The sequence below is a fragment of the Notolepis coatsorum genome, assembly GCF_963971535.1.
Source record: "Notolepis coatsorum genome assembly, chromosome: 18".
Classification (NCBI taxonomy): domain Eukaryota; kingdom Metazoa; phylum Chordata; class Actinopteri; order Aulopiformes; family Paralepididae; genus Notolepis; species Notolepis coatsorum.
The window spans coordinates 18,924,279-18,949,368 of NC_140182.1; the positions used below are offsets into that span (position 1 = coordinate 18,924,279).

Sequence of the window (25,090 nt, forward strand, 5' to 3'; positions counted from 1 at the left end):
CAGACGTTAAATCATTCATGTAGTATGGGCGATACATAGATCACAGCAGTTTATATGGATCATAATATTCAAACACGCTGAAACTTACCGCAGCTTCCTCGTAGCGTTGGGTGGTCAGCGTGGAGCAGAAAGTTCGCGATTATGGGATGTTGATATATGCGATCCATGTCCAGGTTGTATAATGCTATATGCGTCCAAATCATGTTGTTTATCGAGTTATTGGCAACGGATCGCTGTCCAGTGTGTCGAGCTGGAGTCCCGCTAACGATAGCGAGTGCCCGGACCGAATATGGATGAGCACCACTTCCGGCGCGTCACTTCCTGTTTGGGCGATCCGCCGATCGGCCACCAGATGGCGCTCTTGAACCGTTGGAGAGTTGAGAGGAGATCAACAGGAGATCTCAAGTCTCCGTTGGTGAAATATGATTGCCATCACAGATTTTTGAAATATTGATCTCAAAGACGCCTTACGGCGTCATTGGCAGATTACGCATGGCGGAGAATGACGTGGTAACACGTCATTGGCGAATAAAGGGTTAACATCCAAGGGCCCACATGTGGGCCCTCATGAGGACGATTCGCGACGTGCCACTTTGCCGACCTCTAGCGGCTCGGGTGTGCATTTCTTTAAATACAATATATAGATATTTGTTGCCTGTCAATTGCCCTTTCAGGTGACAAAATCCGTTCAGCGGTTCTCGAGTTACATGCCGATATGTGAGGCGTGCGCCAAAGTACACATTACCACCCCCAACCTCCGGGGGCTCTAGCTCTGTCAATCATTTGGCGATCTCAAAAAAATTTGGACAGGGTTGTAGCAAATGTGTGGCTTTCCAATGATGCCCCATGATATGATAATTGGGGATCTAATACGGTCTCTATTGATCGATTTATGATAAAAAAAAAAAGCAGGGTCCCCCAATTGGGGGACCTTAGGGCTTATTAAGGTCCCCAGAGTTTGCTCGGAACGGGATAAATCTGCATTTTGCAGTCCTTAAAGCTTGAGGTTCTCCGCTCTGTTGCAGAGTTTAAAACCTTGATCTCCAACCTTTGTCAATCAAGTTGTACATGTTTTTATTGATTTGTTATCCTTACTTTTTGCTTTGCCTTGTTGTCTTATTGTTATGATTTATATGCCGTGTGACTTTAAATGTAAAAAGAATGTTGTGCTTATTTCTGTATGTACACTCGACATGACTGTAAATGAGGGAAACCCCAGTTGCCTTTCGAGTTTAAATGAAGGTTTGAAATTAAATGTATAAATATGAAGCAACGGATGACTGGAAATTGCCCAAAAAACAACAAACTTTTATTTTTACAACAAATTTATTATTGAGAATGTGTGGAAAAAATATTAAAGTGCAGTTTATTGTATTTGTAAGAAAAGAAAATTACCAAAAAAAACAGGACGTTGGGTTAGATGAGAATACATTTCAGTAGAGAAAACAATTACAGTACAGTAGAAAAACACTTGGTCGTCTGCATAGCATTGTACATTGGGTCCAAAAGCTATATTTTCACGCAAGGTGTCTGCTTTCAGCCAAATAGATATATACTGACGGCTATAATACTATTATTGCTAGTTATACTGCTGTATAGAGAATGAGTATCAGTAGTACATTCTACGGAGGAGGCAGTAATACGTGGCACTGCAAGGAACACTTAGTTGTTCTGAGTAGAACCAGGTTTGAGGTTCCAAGTCCAAGAAATACTAAATGAATTTCATAAGTACTAAAAGAAAACAGTGCATGTAAAGTCAGAGAAGACATTTAGGTTGTCGAAGGTAAATTAGAGGACACCACCTGGTTGATTAAAGGCAAAGAGTATTAGTTTCTCATCCTGAACCCAGTCAAAGGCAACAGTCGCTCCAGAGCATTTGAGACTCACCGACAACTTGACTGATTCCGTCAGTGATACAGAAACACAGAGAAGACACAGGAAAAAGCTAAAGAGATTAATTTTGTTTTTGGAATAAAGATTGTTCCCATCAGCAGTGAAAGACTGTCAGTCCATCATCCTGACCAGGATTCACCATCACCCCCCTTTCATCTACTCTACTAGTGGTCGTTATCAGAGTTTAGTGATAGACGGCACTGATTAAACAGACTCATATCTGGCATTTTGACATCGTCGAATGATAACGGTGCCCACGTGGCCGATTAACAAACAATTTCATTCAGTTTGATACATTCTCTTGGTTTAAAATAATAAGCAGAATGAAATAAGAGGAAGAAATAAGTGACATTCTTTGTGTCCCATTTGTTCATATTAAATTGTGGATTTTCATCAGATGCAAAAAGAAACATCATAATATCGGCCTCCCTGCTCTCTAAATATATCGGCATCGGCCGTTGAAACACCAACATGGGTCGACCGCTACCCGGGTTGCTTCATTTCATGGTCTGGTTCTAGTCTTGGCTGGATCATCTGGTTTGCGCTAGTGGTTTCGGAGCAGTTTTTCCTGATCTCACAAGAGACCATCAACGAGAGGAGAAAGAACCCACGCCCTACCTGTTGAGGGGTTAAGATCATAAAGAACCCACCCTATCTGTCGAGGGTTTAAGGTCATAAAGAACCCACCCTACCTGTCAAGGGTTTAAGGTCATAAAGAACCCACCCTACCTGTCAAGGGTTTAAGGTCATAAATAACCCACCCTACTTCACTTTTCGAATGAATGGCCGTGGACGAGGAAATGGAATTCTGGAGCTTTTTTTTGTTTACCCGGATCTCTCTCCAAGAGCCATTTCTTAACGGATTTTTATCAAATTTGAACCTGTACTACATAAGACTTCAGGCTATGGATCCGCGTTGTTTTCCAATTTATACCTTTTTTGGGGGAGGGATATTGCAACCACTACAGAAAGATGTGAGTAGACAAGTTCAAGTTCAACTCAAGGTCAGACCTCTGTTACTCTATTTCATTAGCACTACAAGTAATTTTACTTTTTGCATTAGTAACTTCAGAATGTTATCTTTCAAAATAGACCAGGCTTATGCATGTGCTATAAGTATAAAGATAAGCTTTGCAAAAAAGTATGCAGTCCTCAAGTTCAAGTAAAAAAAATTGGCACTTTTCTGAGGTTAAGGTCATAAAACTAATATTTGGCGGCTGAATCAGCTAAAATGTACACAATTTTTAGCATCGATAATCGTGTGATGGGCTAAAACATTTTTCCGCCCGTGTTTATTCATTCTTTGTTGATGTTTTATCTCCTTTTGCACTGTGGGAGATTTCTCAGCGGCCGGTTATTCTTTCGGTGGGTTGATGTGAAGTCGACGCGTGGGTCCCTCCTCGCTTTACCGACGGTCCATTGTGAGATCCTAGTACCGAGTCAACGCACACTAGAGCAACAAGTACCTCAAAGCTAACAACGTCGACCAGCCCCTGGTGGACCTCTAGGTCAGGATCTTCTTCTTGCACTCCACGGAGCAGAAGAGGGAGCCCTGCACGACCATGAAGCGCTCCCCCACCAGGCACTTGGAGCAGCCGGAGCACTGGAAGCACTGGGGCTCGGCGTGCCAGTGATGCTCTCCGTAGGAGACCCGCTGGGCCTCGGGCTCCACGAGCTTCTGGCACGCCATGCATTTCTGGAAGGGGGGGGGGGGGGGGGGGGGGGCAGGAAATGGAAGTCAAATGGAAGTTCATGCATACTTTTAATACCTCGGCTCTAATACTTATGACGAATGAGTACGGTCACAGGCTGGGGAGAAGTCAGTACAAGCATGTGAGAAGTGAGAAGGTCCACAGGCACAGACGTTCTGCAAGGGGATTATGTTGGATGGATGGTGTAAACACAAGGCAGAGTGTTCATCCGGATAGCTACGGATATTCATTGTCACCCATCTCTCTCTCTCACACACACTCTCTCTCTCTCTCTCTCTCTCTCTTCCTTCCTTACCACAGCATGGTTGTTCATGTAGCAGGGCGTGCAGACGGGCTTGTCTTTCTCCATGACGTAGATCTCACCGGCCAGGATGCAGTCGCACTCAAAGCAGCAGAAGTGCTTCAGGTGCCAGTTCTGACTCTCGGCCAGAGTGTACTCCATACAGAAGATCAGCTGCGGAGAGGAGACACACACACACACGTGCACGCGCACACGCACACACACACTATGGGTAAGTCCATGGATCTTTCCCTTTGGGGGATATTTTCATTAAAGAAATAGAAGGGAAAATTAACAATGATTATCACCCCTGTGTTGCTATTTAAAGGGTGAGTTAATGTCCCATGATAGAAAGTATTTCATTTGATGCTGCAATGCAATCTATCCCTCAATCGTTCTTTCCTTTGAGCACAGTTGAGCAAGAGTTTAAATAATATCCCTTAGGGCAATAGAAATGTCAAGATGATTAATGAATGTGCGCTTATAGATTAAGTCATAAGATAATCACAGTAATGGGTGCATTACATTGATAAAGTGAGGCAAATTAAAGCAATCTTTTAAGCAGTATTATAAAGACTATGGGATAAACACTGGATTCAAATAGGGAGGTGTAGTCTGCGTCACTGGTTGTTCCACCCGTATAGGGATTTATCATTGGGAAAATGGATTATCGGCTATTGTAACAATTCTGCCGCATGGAAATTGAAAAGCTTTCCATTTTTGCACAAAATGATTTCCCTTCGATCACTAACATTATTGTTTAAGCATTTTTGGTTGATATTTTTTATGATTAATTGCGAATATTTTCATGTTGAGCTATAGATTGTGGATGAATAAGCACAGAAAGGTACACCATGCAAATGTTAATGCTTTATTTGTTTTAAACAAGACGATTTAGAAATGGGCAATGGGGAAATAACATTGCATTGGACAGAGGGTGGAACACGAAAACCGGCAATGACGTAACCACTCCCTATATACCCTTTTGAATGAAACGGCACCATGACAATTGTATTACAAAACAAGCAGGAACCTGTGCAGACCCACAGCGCTACCTGCACACGTGTTGGAACAGTCACAAATGTGCCTACTATATTTTTGTGTTATTATTATAGTTGCAGTGCCATGTTTTGGTCACTAAGTGGCGCTCTTTGTTTGTACTCACACAGGCAGACACTACATTACAGTGTCCATCAAAACGTCCCTGTTGGATCGTCCGTGAGTGAGTGGGTGGGTGGGTGAGTGAGTGAGTGAGTGAGTGAGTGAGTGAGTGGGTGGGTGGGTGGGTGGGTGAGTGAGTGAGTGAGTGAGTGAGTGAGTGAGTGAGTGAGTGAGTGACCCCAATTTGCAGCCATCCCCCTCACCCCTCTGGTACTCCCAGGTGTTTTAAAAGGAGCACTTCACCCCCCCCCCCCCCCCCCCTGGTACTCCCACGTCTCCGACCCTCACTCTCAGACTCTGTGGCGGAGACCCTGATCCACTCATTTGTCACCTCCCGGTTGGACTACTGTAATGGAGTCCTGTTCGGGGTACCCAGCAAAGCCCTGGACAGGCTCCAGTATGTCCAGAACTCAGCTGCCAGGGTTCTCACTCACACCAAGCCCTGGCAGCACATCACCCCCACCCTCATCCATCTCCACTGGCTTCCAGTCAGGTTCCGCATCACCTTCAAACTCCTGCTCCTCACCTACAAATCCCTCCATGCCCTCGCCCCCCGGTACCTGTCTGATCTCCTCCACCAGTACACTCCATCCCGGAACCTACGATCCTCTGATCTAGGTCTCCTCTCCATCCCTCGCACCAGGTTACGGACTTTTGGGGACAGAGCCTTCAGCGTGGCGTCCCCTACCCTCTGGAACTCTCTCCCCCCCGAAATCCGCAACGCCCCAACCCTGGACACCTTCAAATCCGCTCTAAAAACACACCTCTTCACCAAGGCTTTCCCCATCAGTTAGTTTTAGATTAAATTAGGTCCATTATCCCCTACTTTCCCTCATCCCCTCTTCCCCTCCCCCCCCTACTTTCCTTGCCCTATTTTTTGTCCTGATTGTAAAGCGACCTTGGGTTCTATGAAAGGCGCTATATAAATTTGATTTATTATTATTATTATTATTATTATTAAAAAGGAGTGCTTCATCCTCCCCCCTCTGGTACTCCCAGGTGTTTTAAAAAGGAGTGCTTCATCCTCCCCCCCTCTGGTACTCCCAGGTGTTTTAAAAAGGAGTGCTTCATCCTCCCCCCCCTCTGGTACTCCCAGGTGTTTTAAAAAGGAGTGCTTCATCCTCCCCCCCTCTGGTACTCCCAGGTGTTTTAAAAAGGAGTGCTTCATCCTTCCCCCCTCTGGTACTCCCAGGTGTTTTAAAAAGGAGTGCTTCATCCTCCCCCCCCTCTGGTACTCCCAGGTGTTTTAAAAAGGAGTGCTTCATCCTCCCCCCTCTGGTACTCCCAGGTGTTTTAAAAAGGAGTGCTTCATCCTCCCCCCCTCTGGTACTCCCAGGTGTTTTAAAAAGGAGTGCTTCATCCTCCCCCATCTGGTACTCCCAGGTGTTTTAAAAAGGAGTGCTTCATCCTCCCCCCCTCTCACCCCTCTGGTACTGCCAGCGCTTCATCCTCCCCCCCTCTAAACCCCTCTGGTACTGCCAGCGCTTCATCCTGCCCCCCTCTCACCCCTCTGGTACTCCCAGCGCTTCATCCCCCCCCCCCCCCCCCCCCCTCACCTCGTCGCAGCCTCCGCAGCGGGGCTTCTCGCTGTCTCCGTAGTGACGTCCGCAGTACAGCTTGCCTTTCTTCCAGAAGTAGATCATGTCCACCAGCAGCTCTGAGCAGGTGCAGCACACGAAGCAGGCCGGGTGCCACAGCTTGTCGTAGCCCGCCCGCTCCGCGTACACCGCCGGCTGGCCCTGGCGCATGGGCTTCTCACAGTGGTTGCAGTTCTGGGGAAAGACGGGTGGGGGAATGGAGGGAATGTTTTCTTGATGTTAGATTTATTTTACAGTTCACAGGAGTGAGATATCCTCTCTTAGGCTGTGATCACACTGGACGCCTTTTTGAATGCGCCTGTGCACCGCTTTTTCGGGGCGCTCCCAGTTGACAAAGTTTCAACTCTAGTCGCGGACCGACGTCAATGTCACCTACTTGTTGACGGACCAATGTTAGTTATCGTTAGCCATCAATGCTAACGGTAGTAATGTAAGTAACTTATGTAACGTTAGCCGAGGTAGCAACAGTATATTCAGTGGTATTGCTCGTTGCGCCCTGTGATCACAGCCTTGGTAGATTAGTCGACTCATCCTTTGTCTCACTCGACTCATCACTAGCCCTCCTGCCATCTTTAGTGGATTAAGGATCTGTTTCAGCGAGATGATGACGTGAGATGAAGAAGTGACATGAAGAAGTGAGATGAAGAAGTGACATGAAGAAGTGAGATGAAGAAGTGAGATGAAGATGAAAAAGTGAGATGAAGAAGTGATATGAAGATGAAAAAGTGAGATGAAGAAGTGAGATGAAGAAGTGAGATGAAGAAGTGAGATGAAGAAGTGAGATGAAGAAGTGACATGAAGAAGTGAGATGAAGATTAAAAAGTGAGATGAAGAAGTGGGATGAAGAAGTGAGATGAAGAAGATGAAAAAATTTGATGAAGAAGATGAAGAAGTGAAATGAAGAAGTGAGATGAAGAAGATGAAAAAATTTGATGAAGAAGATGAAGAAGTGAAATGAAGAAGTGAGATGAAGAAGTGAGATGAAGAAGATGAAGTGAAATGAAGAAAGAGAGATGAAGGGAGAGAGAAAGGTGTGAGGGTTAAAAAAAAAAAGGGAGAAAACAAAGCAGACCGAACACAGGAGAGGGAATTGAGGAACATGGAGGCAGGAGGAGGAACATGGAGGAACATGAAGGAACATGAAGGCAGGAGGAGGAACATGGAGGAACATGAAGGAACATGAAGGCAGGAGGAGGAACATGGAGGAACATGAAGGAACATGAAGGCAGGAGGAGGAACATGGAGGAACGTGAAGGAACATGAAGGCAGGAGGAGGAACATGGAGGAACGTGAAGGCAGGAGGAACATGGAGGAACATGGAGGAACATGAAGACAGGAGGAACATGGAGGAACATGGAGGAACGTGAAGACAGGAGGAACATGGAGGAACATGGAGGAACGTGAAGACAGGAGGAACATGGAGGAACATGGAGGAACGTGAAGACAGGAGGAACATGGAGGAACATGGAGGAACATGGAGGAACATGGAGGAACGTGAAGACAGGAGGAACATGGAGGAACATGGAGGAACATGAAGACAGGAGGAACATGGAGGAACATGGAGGAACGTGAAGACAGGAGGAACATGAAGACAGGAGGAACATGGAGGAACATGGAGGCAGGAGGAACATGGAGGCAGGAGGAACATGAAGGAACATGGAGGCAGGAGGAGGAACATGAAGACAGGAGGAACATGGAGGAACATGGAGGCAGGAGGAGGAACATGAAGACAGGAGGAACATGGAGGCAGAAGGAACATGAAGACAGGAGGAACATGGAGGCAGAAGGAACATGAAGGAACATGGAGGCAGGAGGAGGAACATGAAGACAGGAGGAACATGGAGGCAGAAGGAACATGAAGGAACATGGAGGCAGGAGGAGGAACATGAAGACAGGAGGAACATGGAGGAACATGGAGGCAGGAGGAACATGAAGGAACATGGAGGCAGGAGGAGGAACATGAAGACAGGAGGAACATGGAGGCAGGAGGAGGAACATGAAGACAGGAGGAACATGGAGGAACATGGAGGCAGGAGGAACATGGAGGAACATGGAGGCAGGAGGAGGAACATGAAGACAGGAGGAGGAACATGAAGGCAGGAGGAACATGAAGACAGGAGGAACATGAAGGCAGGAGGAACATGAAGGCAGGAGGAACATGAAGACAGGAGGAACATGGAGGAACATGGAGGAACGTGAAGACAGGAGGAACATGAAGACAGGAGGAACATGAAGACAGGAGGAACATGAAGACAGGAGGAACATGAAGGCAGGAGGAACATGAAGACAGGAGGAACATGAAGGCAGGAGGAACATGAAGGCAGGAGGAACATGAAGGCAGGAGGAACATGAAGGCAGGAGGAACATGAAGGCAGGAGGAACATGAAGGAACATGGAGGCAGGAGGAGGAACATGAAGACAGGAGGAACATGGAGGAACATGGAGGCAGGAGGAACATGGAGGAACATGAAGACAGGAGGAACATGAAGACAGGAGGAACATGGAGGCAGGAGGAACATGGAGGCAGGAGGAACATGGAGGAACATGGAGGCAGGAGGAGGAACATGAAGACAGGAGGAACATGAAGACAGGAGGAACATGAAGACAGGAGGAACATGGAGGAACATGAAGACAGGAGGAACATGGAGGAACATGGAGGCAGGAGGAACATGAAGACAGGAGGAACATGGAGGCAGGAGGAACATGGAGGCAGGAGGAACATGGAGGCAGGAGGAACATGGAGGAACATGAAGACAGGAGGAACATGGAGGCAGGAGGAACATGGAGGCAGGAGGAACATGGAGGAACATGAAGACAGGAGGAACATGGAGGCAGGAGGAGGAACATGAAGGCAGGAGGAACATGAAGGCAGGAGGAACATGGAGGCAGGAGGAACATGGAGGCAGGAGGAGGAACATGGAGGCAGGAGGAACATGGAGGCAGGAGGAGGAACATGAAGGCAGGAGGAACATGAAGGCAGGAGGAACATGGAGGCAGGAGGAGGAACATGAAGGAACATGGAGGCAGGAGGAGGAACATGGAGGAACATGGAGGCAGGAGGAACATGGAGGCAGGAGGAGGAACATGAAGGAACATGGAGGCAGGAGGAACATGAAGGAACATGGAGGCAGGAGGAACATGGAGGAACATGGAGGCAGGAGGAACATGAAGGAACATGAAGGCAGGAGGAGGAACATGAAGGAACATGGAGGCAGGAGGAGGAACATGGAGGAACGAGGAGGAACATGAAGGCAGGAGGAGGAACATGGAGGCAGGAGGAGGAACATGAAGGCAGGAGGAGGAACATGAAGGAACATGGAGGCAGGAGGAACATGAAGGAACATGGAGGAACGAGGAGGAACATGAAGGAACATGGAGGAACATGGAGGAACATGGAGGCAGGAGGAACATGGAGGAACATGGAGGCAGGAGGAACATGAAGGCAGGAGGAGGAATATGAAGGAACATGAGGAACGAGGAGGAATATGAAGGAACATGGAGGCAGGAGGAGGAACATGGAGGCAGGAGGAGGAATATGGAGGCAGGAGGAGGAACATGGAGGAAAATGAAGGAACATGGAGGCAGGAGGAGGAACATGGAGGAACATGAAGGAACATGGAGGCAGGAGGAGGAGGGCTGGGTCTGTTGAGGCGAGGAGACGCAGGAGAGAAGTAGAGAATGGAAACTCTGGACGATTGGCACTGACTGCAAAGCTCTCGTTAAAACAACGGCAGGTGTCTGTTCTTTTACTCAATATCAAGATCATCATCATTCCCATGAGATTCACATTTAGAGTTGAATAAATGGAATAGAATGAATGATGAAAGATCTTCCATACAGCTGGATTAACTAACTCCTCCTACACATGGTGAGAACGGCTCTTTAGGGGGGGAAAACACAACAAACACAAATGGTCTGTTTAAATGGAAAAATAATTATTTCCAGTCGTGAGTCATCGTTCACAGTGAATTCAAAACTAAACAAATCTAAACTATGCAAAGCGTACCCTTCTCAATGAGTACAGTGGACCTATGCCTTCCCCTCTGGCTCCATCTTGTGTCCAGTCTAGGAACAGCAAGTGTAGTCCTTGGCCTGTTATATATTTGGCAAGCTACCACGATGGCTGTAGACTTATGCAATAAGAAAATGTGTTATTTGGATCGTTATTCCATCAAAGGTAATCAGTTTGACTTCAGACTGAAACACATTTTATATATATAAAATAAATATATAAATATACCTGACATTTACAAAACCTTTTGGACATGTATGATTTGATTTCCCATTTCCCAGGCCTGGAAAACACCATTTTCAAATTCCATGATTACGGTATTCAAGGTTTTCCATGAGCGGATGAACCCTGACCATTACATTATGAATGCTTATGAATATTGTCATAATATGTTACAGACGTGTGCTCTAAAGTAAAGTCAGTGGCTACTCGCACAGAAATGAGAGGAGAGGAGACGCACCAAAATCCATTCCCAGACAACGGGCCCAGTACTTTGTTGGCGGTGTGAAAATATGCAGAGAAACATTAATATCTTTGGAACCGTTTGTGTTCAATTGTATCTGAATCGGGCGGCTGGGTAGCGCAGTGGAGTAAGCAGTCGCCTACCACCGCAGAGACTCTGTGTCTGTGATCAAATCCAGCTGTCAGCGGTACCTCCGGCTTGGTCAGTCGTCCCTACTAAACACAATTGGCAGTGTTAGCGGGTGGGAAGCTGCCTGGTGGGGTATGTGTCCTGGTCGTTGTAAACTGTGACTCCTACTGGTCGGTCGGGGCGCCTGTTCAGCAGGGAGGGGATCTGGGGGAAATAGCGTGAACCTCCGCACTCGTTATGTTCTCCCAGTGAAACTCCTCGCTGTCAGGTGAAAAGAAGCGGCTGGCGAGTCCACATGTATCGGAGGAGGCATGTGGTAGTTCTACACCCTCCCCAGGCCGACAGTGGGGCAAATGCGCATAATGACCAGGAAGGGAATTGGCATAACAACTAAATTGGGATGAGTGAAAAATACAGAAAGCTCAAAAATAAATAGAATACAAAAAAGTATCTGAATTGGGAGATGATCTTCTCTCCGTCACAATTGAACGTGTATTTTTCCGTCGCACAAAAGCTGGCTGGCAGTCGCATTGAATAATCGACTCCAGTACGCGCTCCGCAAGTCTGTAAGCTTGCGTATAACGGAGTATAGAGAGAAGGCTCTATAGCAGAGGTCCCCAACCATTGGGTTGCGGACCGGTACCTGGCCGTGGATCATTTGGTACAAGGCCGCAAAGAAAGAATAAAGTTTAAAAGGAAATGTATTTTATTTTCATTAGTCTTCCGGGTATTTTACTTAGAAAAATTGCCACTTCCGCCCGTACCACACTAGTTTTCGTAAAATAAGTCTCCTGCCATAATGGTCCCCTTCGCGTAATTCACTCACAGCTCGGGCTGTGGTTGTGGTGGAGACATGATTATAATCAGATATAATTTTGTTATTACAGAGAGTTAAGTACAAAAAGAAAAAAGGTACTTTTCCCGGTATCGGTTCAAATGTGACCGGTACCCAACCCTAATGCTCACGCGCACACACACATGCACTAATAGACTACTTACATAGTTCTGTTGTGGAAGTCCTGCTTGTGGAGCTCCAGGGAGACCCATGGCCCCAGCGGTGGCCATGTCTCCCGTGGCACCAGTCCCAGCCCCAGGGCCTCCTGGAAGACCACCAGCAGATCCAGCCCCAGGCCTTGACCCAGCACTAACCCCACCTCCAAGGGCCATGTCTCCCGTGGCACCAACCCCAGGCCTCGACCGCGGTGCAGCCCCTACGATCCCTACGACCGCGGCGACCCCTCCCTGCGCACCGGCCCTCACCAGGGCCATCTCCTCGGGCAGCCTGACGTCTCCCACGCCCAGGGCCTCGTCCTTGTACTTGCGGACGAACTGCTCCATCTTCTTGACCTCGGCGGGGCTGAGCTCGTGGCACAGGGACGGGTCCTGGTCGTGCTCCGGCAGCTGGCAGGCCATCTGCTGCCGGCGGTAGGCGGCTCCCTCCGAGCCGGCCACCGGTCGCTTCTCTGGCGGGAGCAGCTCGATGTAGCGCACCGCCTGATGGCCAGAGGACAGGGGGCAGAGAGTGTGCGTGGGAGAGAGGGATGAGAAGAAGAGGGAGAGAGTGAACGTGAAATGAGGAAGAGAATAGGCAACATGCCGGGGACACCGCGGGGATGTGGAGTGGAAGAAATGCAAAACAAGGAGCCTAAAGGTACAGAAATAAGACTAAACATGGACAGATACTAAGATATCTGGCTCTGCCTCCTTAACTTGTGACCGGCATTAGAAGCACTGGGCTGTTCCAGTTAGTGAGACGATGGGAGAGAGGCAGACAGCTGCTCTCTGATCGCCAGTATCTAAGAGAATATGCCCGGTGAGTGATAGAATATCACAGGGAGTTATCCTTCAACTGGATATTATACTGAACTGCAGGCCAATGAGAAATATAATTATGACCTCTAGTGGACAAGGGGATTCATTACAATTGCACAAATGTCCTTATAGTACTATTGGAGTGAGATTATTACAATGGTTGTTTTTAGTCGCTGGCCAAGCTGCAATGTTTGAACGTCATCATTTTCACCTGAAAGGTTGTTTATAAACCTAACACTTATTTCAACCTGAATAGAGGACCTTGAACCTAATCCCAATCTCAAACAAATTTTTTTTAAATATCTTGTGATTCTTTGAAGATATATCCATGTTGGCACTTAGTGAGTGTGTTCTAATCATTAACAATGGCCCCTCTGTCCTTCATTTGAGTAAATAAGAAGATTAAATCTACCGGTTACCAGTAATTCATCTATTATCGAGTCGATTACTACTCTCCAATCTTTAATGGTTGCTTCCTTACCAGATATTGATTAGCCACAGGGGGCGCCCACTCGTAGGTCACAGACTTCATTGGCACATCTTTCCTGACCACATTGGCTGACACTCCACTGACAGGCACTCCACTGGCTGACACTCCACGACCAGGCACTCCACTGCCAGGCACTCCACTGCCAGGCACTCCACTGCCAGGCACTCCACTGCCAGGCACTCCACGACCAGGTGCTCCACCGAAGGCCGCTCCACTACCGGGCACTCTGTGACCGGCGCCGTGTTGTACCGAACTGGCAGTGGTGCCGGGTGGCATGACGACGCTGGAGGAGGCACTGGGGGGCATGACGTAGGCGGTGCCGGTGCTGGGAAGGGAGATGGTGACCATGTTGCCTCTGTACGTGGGCACGCCGTCCGTCTTGAGCTTGGCGATGAGGCGCGTGTACTTGGTGTCCTCGAACAGCCTGCCCACCTTCTTGTTCTCCTCCGAGTTCATCTGGACATCGTGGTCCGTCAGGCCGCATTTGCAGTTGCGGCAGATTTTCCTGCGGAGGTGTGAAGGATAATTAAGGCTGTGATCACATGATACGCCTTTTTAGCCTCTGCATCTTTTTTATATTGTTTTCAATGGTTTTGTCGCGTTTTTTAAGCAACACATTTCCGGACGCTCTCAGTGGAAAAGGTTTCAAATTTAGCCACGGAGCGCACCAATGTCAATGTCACCTTCTTGTCGACGGACCAATCAAATCAACCATGGGGAGGGATTACAAATTGGAGGTATCTGAAGAGAAATCGACAGCAAAACAAACCAATAACGGAGAAGCTAATTATGGCATTTTCCGACAAACCTTGTTTGTATGAAGGGCGGCTGATTGGCGCAGTGGGCAAGGCGCTCGCCTCTCACGCAGGAGACGCTGGGTTCGAGCCCAGCTCTCGGCGTTGCTACCGGCTGGCCGGTCGTTCATACCAACACAATTGGCAAGTGTTAGAGGGTGGGAAAGCCGGTGGGTGGGGATTGGACGTTGTGGACAGCGACTCCTACAGGTCGGTTTGGTGACGCCGGTGCGGCGGAAGCAGGAAGTAGCGGGGGCAGCGTGAGCCTCCCACGCGTTACTCCTCGCCACAGAGTTCGAGCTGCTGCGGTGAAAAGATGCGACAGGCTGCCTCCTCGTGTACCGGAGGGGACACGTGATGCAAGGCTTCTATCCTCACTACAACCGACCCGTGGGAGGCATAGTCTAGCAACGTTCAAGACAGGGGAGGGAAGAATTGGACAATATGAAAATGGGATGGGAGAAAAATAGAAAATGGGGAGAAAAGGTGGATCAAGAAAAAAAATAACTTGTTTGTACGACCAGTCTAAACAGGTCCCATGACCGAGATATGAACGGCAACGCCTGGAGGGCTGTGAGCAATCAATGCTAATGGTGGTAATTTATGTAATTTATGTAACTAATGTAACGTTAGCTGAGGTAGCAACAGTAATCAGTGGTAGAACTCGTTGTTCCCCGTGCAGTTTTGATTCTCCATGTAAACCACCACACCGACACTGACAGAATCATGCCACTTATCAGGAATGGGGATTTTGTACATGTATATAAATATGAGAAAATGCTACATTTTCAGCATTATTAGTACATTAGTTGACAGTTGTGCAATAAGTCAATGGACAAATTGGACATGTTCACTTCTTTAAAGCAACATTGGTTGTGTTGCGATTTATTTTCCCTTTGCAAAATGTCTGTATTACGGTCTTACTTCAACTACAATTCATTACAACTAGGGATGCTCGATATTGGCTTTTTTACCGATACCGATATACCGATATTGTCCAACTCTTAATTTTCCGATACCGATTTCAACCGATATCAACAGATACCGATATATGCAGGGTTTCCCCCCCCCCCCCCCCCCCCCCCCCAAAAAACGGAATAATTTCAGGTAATTATTAACATTACATATCTCTTGTTGTGGAATTAACACAACATTATGCATACTTTTGACAATAAATAAAATCAGAATTTGTTTTTACTTGCTCGCCTGGGTAAATAAAGGTTATAGTATAGAAATGTAAAAAAAAATAATTGAAAACATTTTCCGATATCACATTTTAATGCCAATATCGGACATCCCTAATTACAACATTTTAAGCCCAGCACAGACGTCTGCAGTTCTGACAAGTCCCGGCACAACTAGCCTCCCGTGTTGGGGAGAACTAGCTCCACGTGGTCATTAGTGAGGGCTGCGGGCGCTGTGGACAAGCTGCAGCACGACCGGGCCCACGAGCAGGCGCTCACAGTGTTCCTACACTGATGCATCTGTACGTGTTAAACTGTAAATCACTCTCAAATGATGGCTTTCAGTAGATATAATCAAGAGGAACAAAAACCCACCGCTTCTTCACTTGTAATTAAGAATATATTTATTGTCTGCATTTTTACTTCATTGTACTTTAGTTTGTATGTTGTAGTGTTATTCCTCTTTTACTTACTTTTTTAACTGTATGAAGCACATTCTCAGGGGCTCATACAGAACCAAGCATTTCACTGTAATGTACACATGTACCTTATACGTGACAAATCAAAACAAACTTGAAACTTGAACTATTGAGCAGTTGAGAACAACTAGTTATCAGATGACCTAATGAAGGTCCTTGTGCCGTTTTCAATGAATATGTTTTAATTGCAAGTAAATAAGTCAAAGAGCTTTTTGTTCCATTGCTGCCCCATGGTTTCCTCCTTCAAACACTAAGGTGTGCAAAACCTCTACGGTTTAATAGGTTTCTTTTAGTTTGTTTTTTTATGTAAAGGAAACTACCCCTTGGTATATTTTCTTTATTGAGAGAGTAGGCTGAAAGGGAAACAGAGAGGCACGGGAGGTTTTGGTAAGATATGCAGGGGTACATATGCTCCCCGGGACGGGGGTCGACTTAACCACTACACCATCTCTGGGGAAATATTGTAACATTTCGAGCTGGAGAGGAAGTTCAGAGTATGCGGTCTGAAAGTGCTATATGTAGCCATGCACCATTAGTGAACTGGAGACAATAAGATTCCAGTAGGTCATGGGGAATGAGACCATTGCCTTCAGGTCACACAATACTAGATATTATACTTGGGCTGGGCAATATGCCCAAAATATCATATCACTAAATGTTTCTCAGTTTTGACCGTATAACCGTATTTGACGGCATATGTTTTTGAGTATAAATTGCGTGTTTTGTGTGTTTATCTTGGAATACAACTGTCATGGTGCTATTTTCTTTAACTTTTTTTAATATTGCCGGAACATAATTATTTTATTAAAAGAAATATATACAGTATGTATAGGCTATGTATTTATTTATTTTCCTGTATAGTATGGTCGACAGTATAGTAAAAATCCATACCTTTGCATGGATCCATGACGGTATGCCTTCATATTCGGTAGACCACCCAGCCCTAATCTTATGCTCGCTTTTTTCTAGGTGTGCGACACGTGTTCAGTCTGACCACCAAGACCAAAGACCTTCGGTGTGGCACTGTGATGCCGTTGCTATGGCGACCGTCCACAGTGGCCGTGGGCACCCCGGGCACCTGTTGTGCCGTCTTCAGGAAAACAAGCAGAGTGTGAATAATTGTAGGAGAACGGAGCAGACGGACCTGTTTTTCATGCGTCACTGGGCCAAATAAAGTGGGCATTCGTTGTGAGAGACTGGGAAGACCAGAAAGAAGCTGCAGGAATGCTGGGCTGCTCACAAACGGTTCTGGCGAGAGACCGGACAAAAACCTTTACCAGACGCACTCCAGATCAGCATGCTCTATACTAGGCCAAGGACTCCTGCTGTTGGGAGAGCATATTCTATTAAGCAAAGAAACTAACCTTCTTACTGACTGTCTTTTACTATTATGTACTTTGCTACTATGTCTATACTACTATCTATGTACTGTACTAGTAGTATTGACATAGTAGCAAAATACTATGTCTATACTAGTACTAGCGGAACGACAGTGGCTCAGGAGGTAGAGTGGCCGTCTCTGGTAATCAGAAGGTTCCCTGTTCGATTCCCGCTCCTCCCGGCAGCGTGTCGAAGTGTCCTTGAGCAAGACACAAAACCCCTACTGCTCCCGATGAAAAGGTTGGCACCTTGCATGGTCGCCTCCGCCGTCGGTGTGTGAATGTGCGAGTGAATGGGTAAATGTTAGCCGGCATAAGTTGTAAAGCGCTTTGGATAAAAGTGCTATATAAGTGGAGTCCATACTATCCCTATAATACTACCTACATAGTACATATACCATGTGCTATACTATCCCTATACTACCTACAATGCTAATATGTCTATATTACTATGCACTCAAGAGTGTAGAACTCAAGTTCGACACCGTTTGACAAACTTACCCTTAGCTGCCAGAGATGTACCCTTCCTGCTGACTTGTTGTTAACAATTTCTAAGTCGCTTTGGATAAAAGCATCAGCTAAATGACTAGATGTAAATGTAAACGCAAAGAAAACAGTGATATACAGTGACCAGACATCAGACGTACAGACCTCCAGAAGTGCAGCTCGAAGCCCTCACATTTGTCTTTACATTTAAGACAGGGTGCTCCAGCGCCGAAGTCATGCCCGAGGGTCATCTGCAAAAATAGAGCATTTGAATCAGATTAGAAAACAGAGCATTTGAATCAGATTAGAAAACAGAGCATTTGAGGGCGGCTAAGTGACGCAGTGGGCAAGGCGCTCGCCACTAGTGCAGGAGATGCTGGGTTCGAGCCCAGCTCTCGGCATTGCTACCAGCTTGGCTGGTCGTTCATACTAATACAATTGGCAGTGTTAGGGGTGGGAAAGCTGGTGGGTGGGTCCTGGTCATTGTAAACAGCGACTCCTACAGTTCGGTCGGGGCACCTGCTCAGCGAGGAAAGGATCTAAGGGGGGTAGTGTGATCCTTCCACACGTTACACCCTCTCAGTGAGAGTCTGCGCTGCCAGGTGAAAAGAAGCGGTTGATTGGCTACACATGTGTCGGAGGAAGCATGTGATAGCCTCCACTCTCCCAGACCAACCGTAGGGGGTATGTGCACAGCGACCAGGAAGGGGATTGGGAATTGGCATAACAACTAACATTGGGATGGGAGAAAAACGGAGGAAAAAGGGAGGGGGAGGGGAATAAAAAAAAAAACAGAGCATTTGAATCAGATTAGAAAACAGAGTAGGGATCCCCTGATCGATCGGCCAGTGATCGGTATCAGACGATATTCAGTATAAATATGAGATTGGGGAATTCCGATAATCCTTTCACATTTCTAATCGCCGATTGCGAAAGCCGATCGATGACGCACATGAATCAGATTAGAAAACAGAGCATGTGAAACAGATTAGAAAACAGAGCATATGAATCAGATTAGAAAACAGGGCATGTGAATCAGATTAGAAAACAGAGCATTTGAATCAGATTTAGAAAACAGAGCATATGAATCAGATTACAAGATCTACCCACTGCTTGGCTTTTACTTTTAAACAGCTTAAGGTTGTTATGTTAGCAATGTTTCGGGGGTCAGTCATCAGTCAGTCAGTGTGGTCGGTGTTTGAGGGTAGTTGACTACATGTTGTTTTCATTCATTCATTCCATTAATTATTATTTTTTTTAATTATCTTTTAGCATTTTTACAGCTTTTTCCTGGCCACGCAGGGCCGATAGAGAGGGAGAACGGGAGGAGAAGTAGGGAAGACATGCGGCAAATGGTCACCGGGAGTGGGAAACGAACCCGGGACGACCGCTTCGCGACTCAGCGCGCTATATGGTGTGCTACTGGAGCGCCCCATTCATTCCATTAATTTGAGAACTACATTAACTTGTTCATGAAGTAGTCACTAGTCATTTGGCGAGCTACAGTTTAACATTTACATTTTGTCATTTAGCTGAACACTTTTATCCAAAGCGACTTACAGATTGTGAACAACAAGTACATCTCTGGCAGCTAAGAGTCAGTGGCATTGTTCGTCTAAACGTAACAAGCTTGAGTGTTACACTCTTGAGTGCATAGTAGTATACATATTAGCATGATAAGTAGTAGTATAAGTATAGTAGCATAGTAGTAGGGTACATAGTAGTAAAAAGACAGTAAGAATGTTATTATATATATATATTTTTTTTTTCAGATATTGTGTGAGGTGTGTTTTTAGTCGACAGTGGAAAGTTGTCCGGGTTTCAGCTGTGGTACATAGCGTATATTATAGGCCTAGTAGCCTACAGCTGTGGAAGCTAGAAGACTCAAACAGCGTTGACTGAGAAAACCTGCACTGGTGTTTCTCACAGGCCTTCAAAGTAACGGGGGACAGAGATTTATCTGAGACATTGTGCTCCAAGCGGCACAGAGTCCACTTTTCACTGTTGAAATTCCTTCAGCCGCTTTCTTCCTTTATCTATGGAAAATGTATGGCCACTTCAGGCTTCCGATTCAAAGCAAAACAACTCCCAGTAGTGAGCTCACAGCCCCCCCCCCCCCCCCCCCCCCCCCCCACATCTACATCCTTCAGCCTGATGTCTGGGTCAAACGCTATTATCCACCCTGAGCCGTCGCAGCTGCCTGCGCCCATATATGGTCAAGTATTTTGTGATGCTGAAAGCCCCTCTGGGGATCCCAGCATGCTCTCCTGTTGTAAGAAAGGATGCTTTCTGGACCAGCGAGACGCTGGCTAGTGGCTACTATACTGAGGAACGCAGACGGTGGTGACTGGCGCATATTTAGAGCATGAGCATGACATGTGATGTTTATGTTATTATTACTCCTTCCACTTACCGATGACACATCCCATCTGCAACTGAATCTCTGATGGGTTTATGAAAGAAATGGGGGTAGTGGGACCATTGTGCTGGGTTATGGAGTCCAAGGACAGCCGAGCGTGGAGTGTTCATCACTCGGGAGTCGGGCAAATGTAAATATTAGTCTTCAGAACACCAACAACGGCAGACCGCTTTTGGCTGAGCTCTGTTGGTGTGTCCTTCCTTGGAGCAGAGTTGGCTATGTGCATTAGGAGCTGATATTGATCTATATGACTGTAGTATGGGTTAGGGACGATCCAATATCGGTCGGATACCAGGCTAAAATGTAATATTGGTATCAGAGAATTTCTGCGATACTAAAATCCGATACCAAAAAACATGCCAGAAATCAAAGGAAAGTAACTTTCCTGCATTTTGTACATGTTAACACTGTAGTGGAGAAGATGTATTAGGCTATATCGCAACCGTTCTTGTCCAATGACCTCAAAATGATGGTCCAAGTCTATACTGTTCATTAAAAGTAATGGAGCGGATTGGGACCACCAGGACTGATAAGGTTGGATCACTGCGCCCCTACCCTAGTATGAATAAGCCAGTTGTCCTATTGACAGAAGGGGCAGTGATGCTGGTCAGACACAGTATAATAGCCTACATTTCACATCCTGCAATGAGTCATTTCATGAGTCATTCTGCAACAGCAGGACTGGTAACAGTAGCCTATACTACAGGCCCCATTGCCAACTAAGTAGTCACTGGCGAGGCAACATAATACTCTATGTTTTCATCACCAGTGAATGGGCTAGACCTCTTCATTCCGACAGCCATCAGACTTTATAGACAGACAGACAGACGGCTAGGAGTCCTTCATTCCGACAGCCATCAGACTTTAACGCATCACTGTGCCTCACTGAGCACAGGGTGACAGTACTATCTAATCTTCCTGGACTTTTACTTTTAAAATCGACATTTTACAATTTTACACTTCTTACTGTACATTTTATATTTTAGAATGTATACATAACATAGACAAAATATATATCCCGGACCGTATTTTATTCTTAGTTGTGACTTTTGTTTCTGACTACCTAAAATGTTTACTGTTTACTGCAAGCGATCTGTAGTGATGAATTTCCCTCGGGATGAATAAAGTATTTATATTATATTCTACCTGCATTACTGCCTTTCTTATATTTGTATCCAAGCTGTGCGATCTTATTCTTTACATTATTATGGTACTGTAGGCTGTATGTAATGTATTCAAGGATGCCAAGTCACAAATATCCAAGAAGAAAGGACTTAAATACAATGTCGAGTTCAGATAATAATAATTGATTAGGCTATCTCAGTTTGTTTAGATTGGAAAATAGCTTGAGCTAGTGATGGGCAGATAGATTCCCAAACTAGTATCAATGGTTCTGAGGTGTTGTTTTGAAAATCAATGATAACATCTCCATTCATTTTATTTTGGCAACAAAAACAATGGACTTCTCTTAGCAAACTCCATTCTGACATTCTGTTCGTCATACTGGCAAAGATTGAAAGTCTCCCAGCCCCAGGCAAACGGCACCATGCATTGCATGATTTTGCATCTAGTCTGGAGACACTATTTCCTAAAAGAAAATGGCTGCATTTATATAGCAGCTTTTGTCCAAAGCGCTTTACAATTATTTGTTCCTCACATTTTACCCATTCACACACCGACGGCGGAGGCAACCATGCAAGTTGCCAACCTGCTCATCGGGAGCAATTAGGGGTTAAGTATCTTGCTCAAGGACACTTCGACAGGCTGCCTGGGAGAGGTCTCTCTCTCTCCCTCTCTCTGGGAGCAGCTGATTGACGTCAACTATAGCTTGACAGTAATTAGAGCGGTGCCATGCTGGTTTGATGATTTGTTGTTGACTTAGTGAGCGAGAAAGTGACTACAAGCCTCACTCAAGTGGGGCGTGCCAGAAGCATCCTTTTGCGCTATCTTCCGGAGGGATTAAACACAGCCGACAGACAGGGTCTGTCTATGGGTCGGCCCGTCAGACCCACTCTCTAGCAGCTTATATAGACCCATCTGTGTGTTTCAATTGAGTTGACTTCCTGCTTTGATGACACACTTAATATTACCATGCCATTCAATGCAATGAACACAGCCTACGAGAAACTGGCCCCTGTAAATGTCCAAACCCAACCCCCTCCAATGTACAGTTTCTTCCCCCTCAAATGTATATACTCTCTTTTTAGACTCCTTTTGTACACATAAACAGTACTGTATATGTGTAGATCTGGTATGTCATAAATGTCTAGATGCAACAGTACTGTCTAGTGTCTACCGGCTGTATGTCATATGTTATGATGAATTGAAAATGGGGGACCCTGATGTAAACAAGACAAAAGTATTTCTCTGGTCTGCATCCCCTTAACAATTATGTGCATTGAGCTGTACTGTACCCATTCTGCAATCTGTTAATAAAATGTTCAATCAAGCAATCAAGCGAAATAGATATAGTTGTACATGTGATGACATGCAAGGCACTTTGCACTTACATTTTTAGAGTTGCATAGTGAATTTGCATAGTGAATTGGCAAATGTGTCAATAAAGCACACTTTGCATTTTCATGTTTTTTTTGGAGAGAGAGAGGTGTACATGTGGTGAGTCGGTGACATATGACGGCAATGTAAGGCACTTTGTATTTTGCGTAGTGAATTGACAATGAACGACACACCTTGTCATGATGTCAATAAAGCACACTTTGAATTTTCATGTTTTTTTTAGAGAGAGGGGACTCAACTACAGGGAATCGAAGCTTGAATATTAATGAATGAATGAATGAATGAATGACAACTTTATTTAACAGATTGCAGAATGGGTACAGCACAGCTCAATACATACAATTGTTAAGGGGATGCAGACCAGAGAAAGACTTTCGTCTTGTTTACATCAGGGTCCCCCATTTTCAATTCATCATAACATATATGACACACACGACATACAGATACAGTACTGCTACAGATTCTATACAATTATGACATACCAGATTTGCAAATACAGTACTGTTTGTGATACAATACATAAAAAATGTCAGCCAGCTTCTATAGCGTGCATAAGTACACATATACTATCGATAATCTAGCGTTTATTTGAAATTCATAAATAGGCCGAAAAATGACAACATTTTGTGTATTCCAGTATATTCCAGTAAAGGGCGATTATCACAGAATCTTCTGAAATGTTCTGGAACTTTCATAAAATTAGCGTTTATCAAAATGGTATAAAACGGAAATGAACCAATTAAAAAACAATCCGTTTCGACAATGTTGTTTACATCAGCATCAGGGTCCCCTATTTTCAATTAATCATAATATATATGACACACACGACATACAGATACAGTACTGCTACAGATTCTATACAATTATGACATACCAGATTTGCAAATACAGTACTGTTTGTGATACAATACATAAATGTCAGCCAGCTTCTATAGCGTGCATAAGTACACATATACTATCGATAATCTAGCGTTTATTTGAAATTCATAAATAGGCCGAAAAATGACAACATTTTGTGTATTCCAGTATATTCCAGTAAAGGGCGATTATCACAGAATCTTCTGAAATGTTCTGGAACTTTCATAAAATGAGCGTTTATCAAAATGGTATAAAACGGAAATGAACCGATTAAAAAACAATCCGTTTCGACAATGTTGTTTACATCAGGGTCCCCTATTTTCAATTCATCATAACATATATGACACACACAACATGTAGATACAGTACTGCTACAGATTCTATACAATTATGACATACCAGATTTGCAAATACAGTACTGTTTGTGATACAATACACAATACGGCTCAATACACACAATTGTTAAGGGGATGCAGACCAGAGAAAGACTTTTGTCTTGTTTACATCAGGGACGATATGAGCAAAGTACAAAAATGTAACATGAATGCAGCAAGTTCTCTCTTCTTATCTCTGTCAACATTGAAACCGGAACAGCATTCACGTTTGTTTGTCTCCTTGAATATCTGTTCGCAATGAAAAGTCGCCAACAGAACAGAAGACACGACATGAGGTCATTGAAAGTGCTTTTCTCTCTCTCTCTCTCCACCTCAGGACCCCCATCATCCCAGTCCAGACGCACCTTCTCAGGGCGTCACCCCCCCCCCCCCCGCTCCGGTGAAGTCCGTCATGGGGAAGGAAAGCTTACCTTCTTGATTTCCCGTTCAACCTCCATTCTTCAGTCTTTGTCCTCCGCGCGACGGTTAGTAGCCCAGGCGAAAAGAAAGAACCGAGTCTATCTATCACTACCGGGGCGGTGCCGGCAAAAGCTGAAAACTATAAACAACTTGACAAACAAAACGGCCCGGTCCGCTCGGCGTTGTTCACTAGTTCATTCATGTAGCTACGAAAGGGGCGGTACTTCCGCTACCAACAGCGCTTCAACTCCCGACCAATAGGGATTGAGCTCGCGGCCGTTGAGAAGCACGACTACCAATCGGCGTGTAGGACGAGTAGGACAGGGACCCTGCAATATAGCTGGACAAACACATCAGTCTACTCTGTACTCACTAGTACTAGAAACATTTAATTATAGTCATCTGTTTATAGGCTGTTTGTGTTACTCATAATTATAATGATTTTTACATGACAATTACATTTCTAGACATTTGATAAACATGCCATTAAATCAATTTAGGAGTGACTGCGCGCGCGCACACACACACACACACACACACACACACACACACACACACACACTCACACACACACACACACTGACACACACACACTCACACACACACACACACACTCACACACTCACTCTC

At 45.4% G+C, this 25,090-nt stretch overlaps 1 protein-coding gene across 1 annotated transcript; it reads right to left on the reverse strand.

Annotated features, from left to right (window-relative positions):
* Positions 1 to 1,319: 1,319 nt before the first annotated feature.
* On the reverse strand, positions 1,320 to 24,650 carry tes (testis derived transcript (3 LIM domains)). Its single transcript, XM_084334941.1, has 7 exons — positions 24,472 to 24,650; positions 18,038 to 18,123; positions 13,542 to 14,055; positions 12,248 to 12,742; positions 6,603 to 6,818; positions 3,901 to 4,059; positions 1,320 to 3,589 (listed from the first exon to the last, which is right to left on the reverse strand). Exons 1-7 carry the CDS (start codon positions 24,496 to 24,498, stop codon positions 3,398 to 3,400), a joined length of 1,689 nt encoding a protein of 562 aa, XP_084191067.1. The 5' UTR covers positions 24,499 to 24,650; the 3' UTR covers positions 1,320 to 3,397.
* Positions 24,651 to 25,090: the final 440 nt, after the last annotated feature.

What these genes read in the sequence shown, in the direction of transcription:
- tes (XM_084334941.1), bottom strand. Translation starts at nt 24,498, where the DNA reads ATGGAGGTTGAACGGGAAATCAAGAAG. An exon ending in TTCGAGCTGCACTTCTGGAG is followed by an intron (nt 14,056 to 18,037) that starts GTCTGTACGTCT and finishes ACACCTCCGCAG; the next exon opens with GAAAATCTGCCGCAACTGCA. An exon ending in GCTGCGGAGGCTGCGACGAG is followed by an intron (nt 4,060 to 6,602) that starts GTGAGGGGGGGG and finishes TCCTCTCCGCAG; the next exon opens with CTGATCTTCTGTATGGAGTA.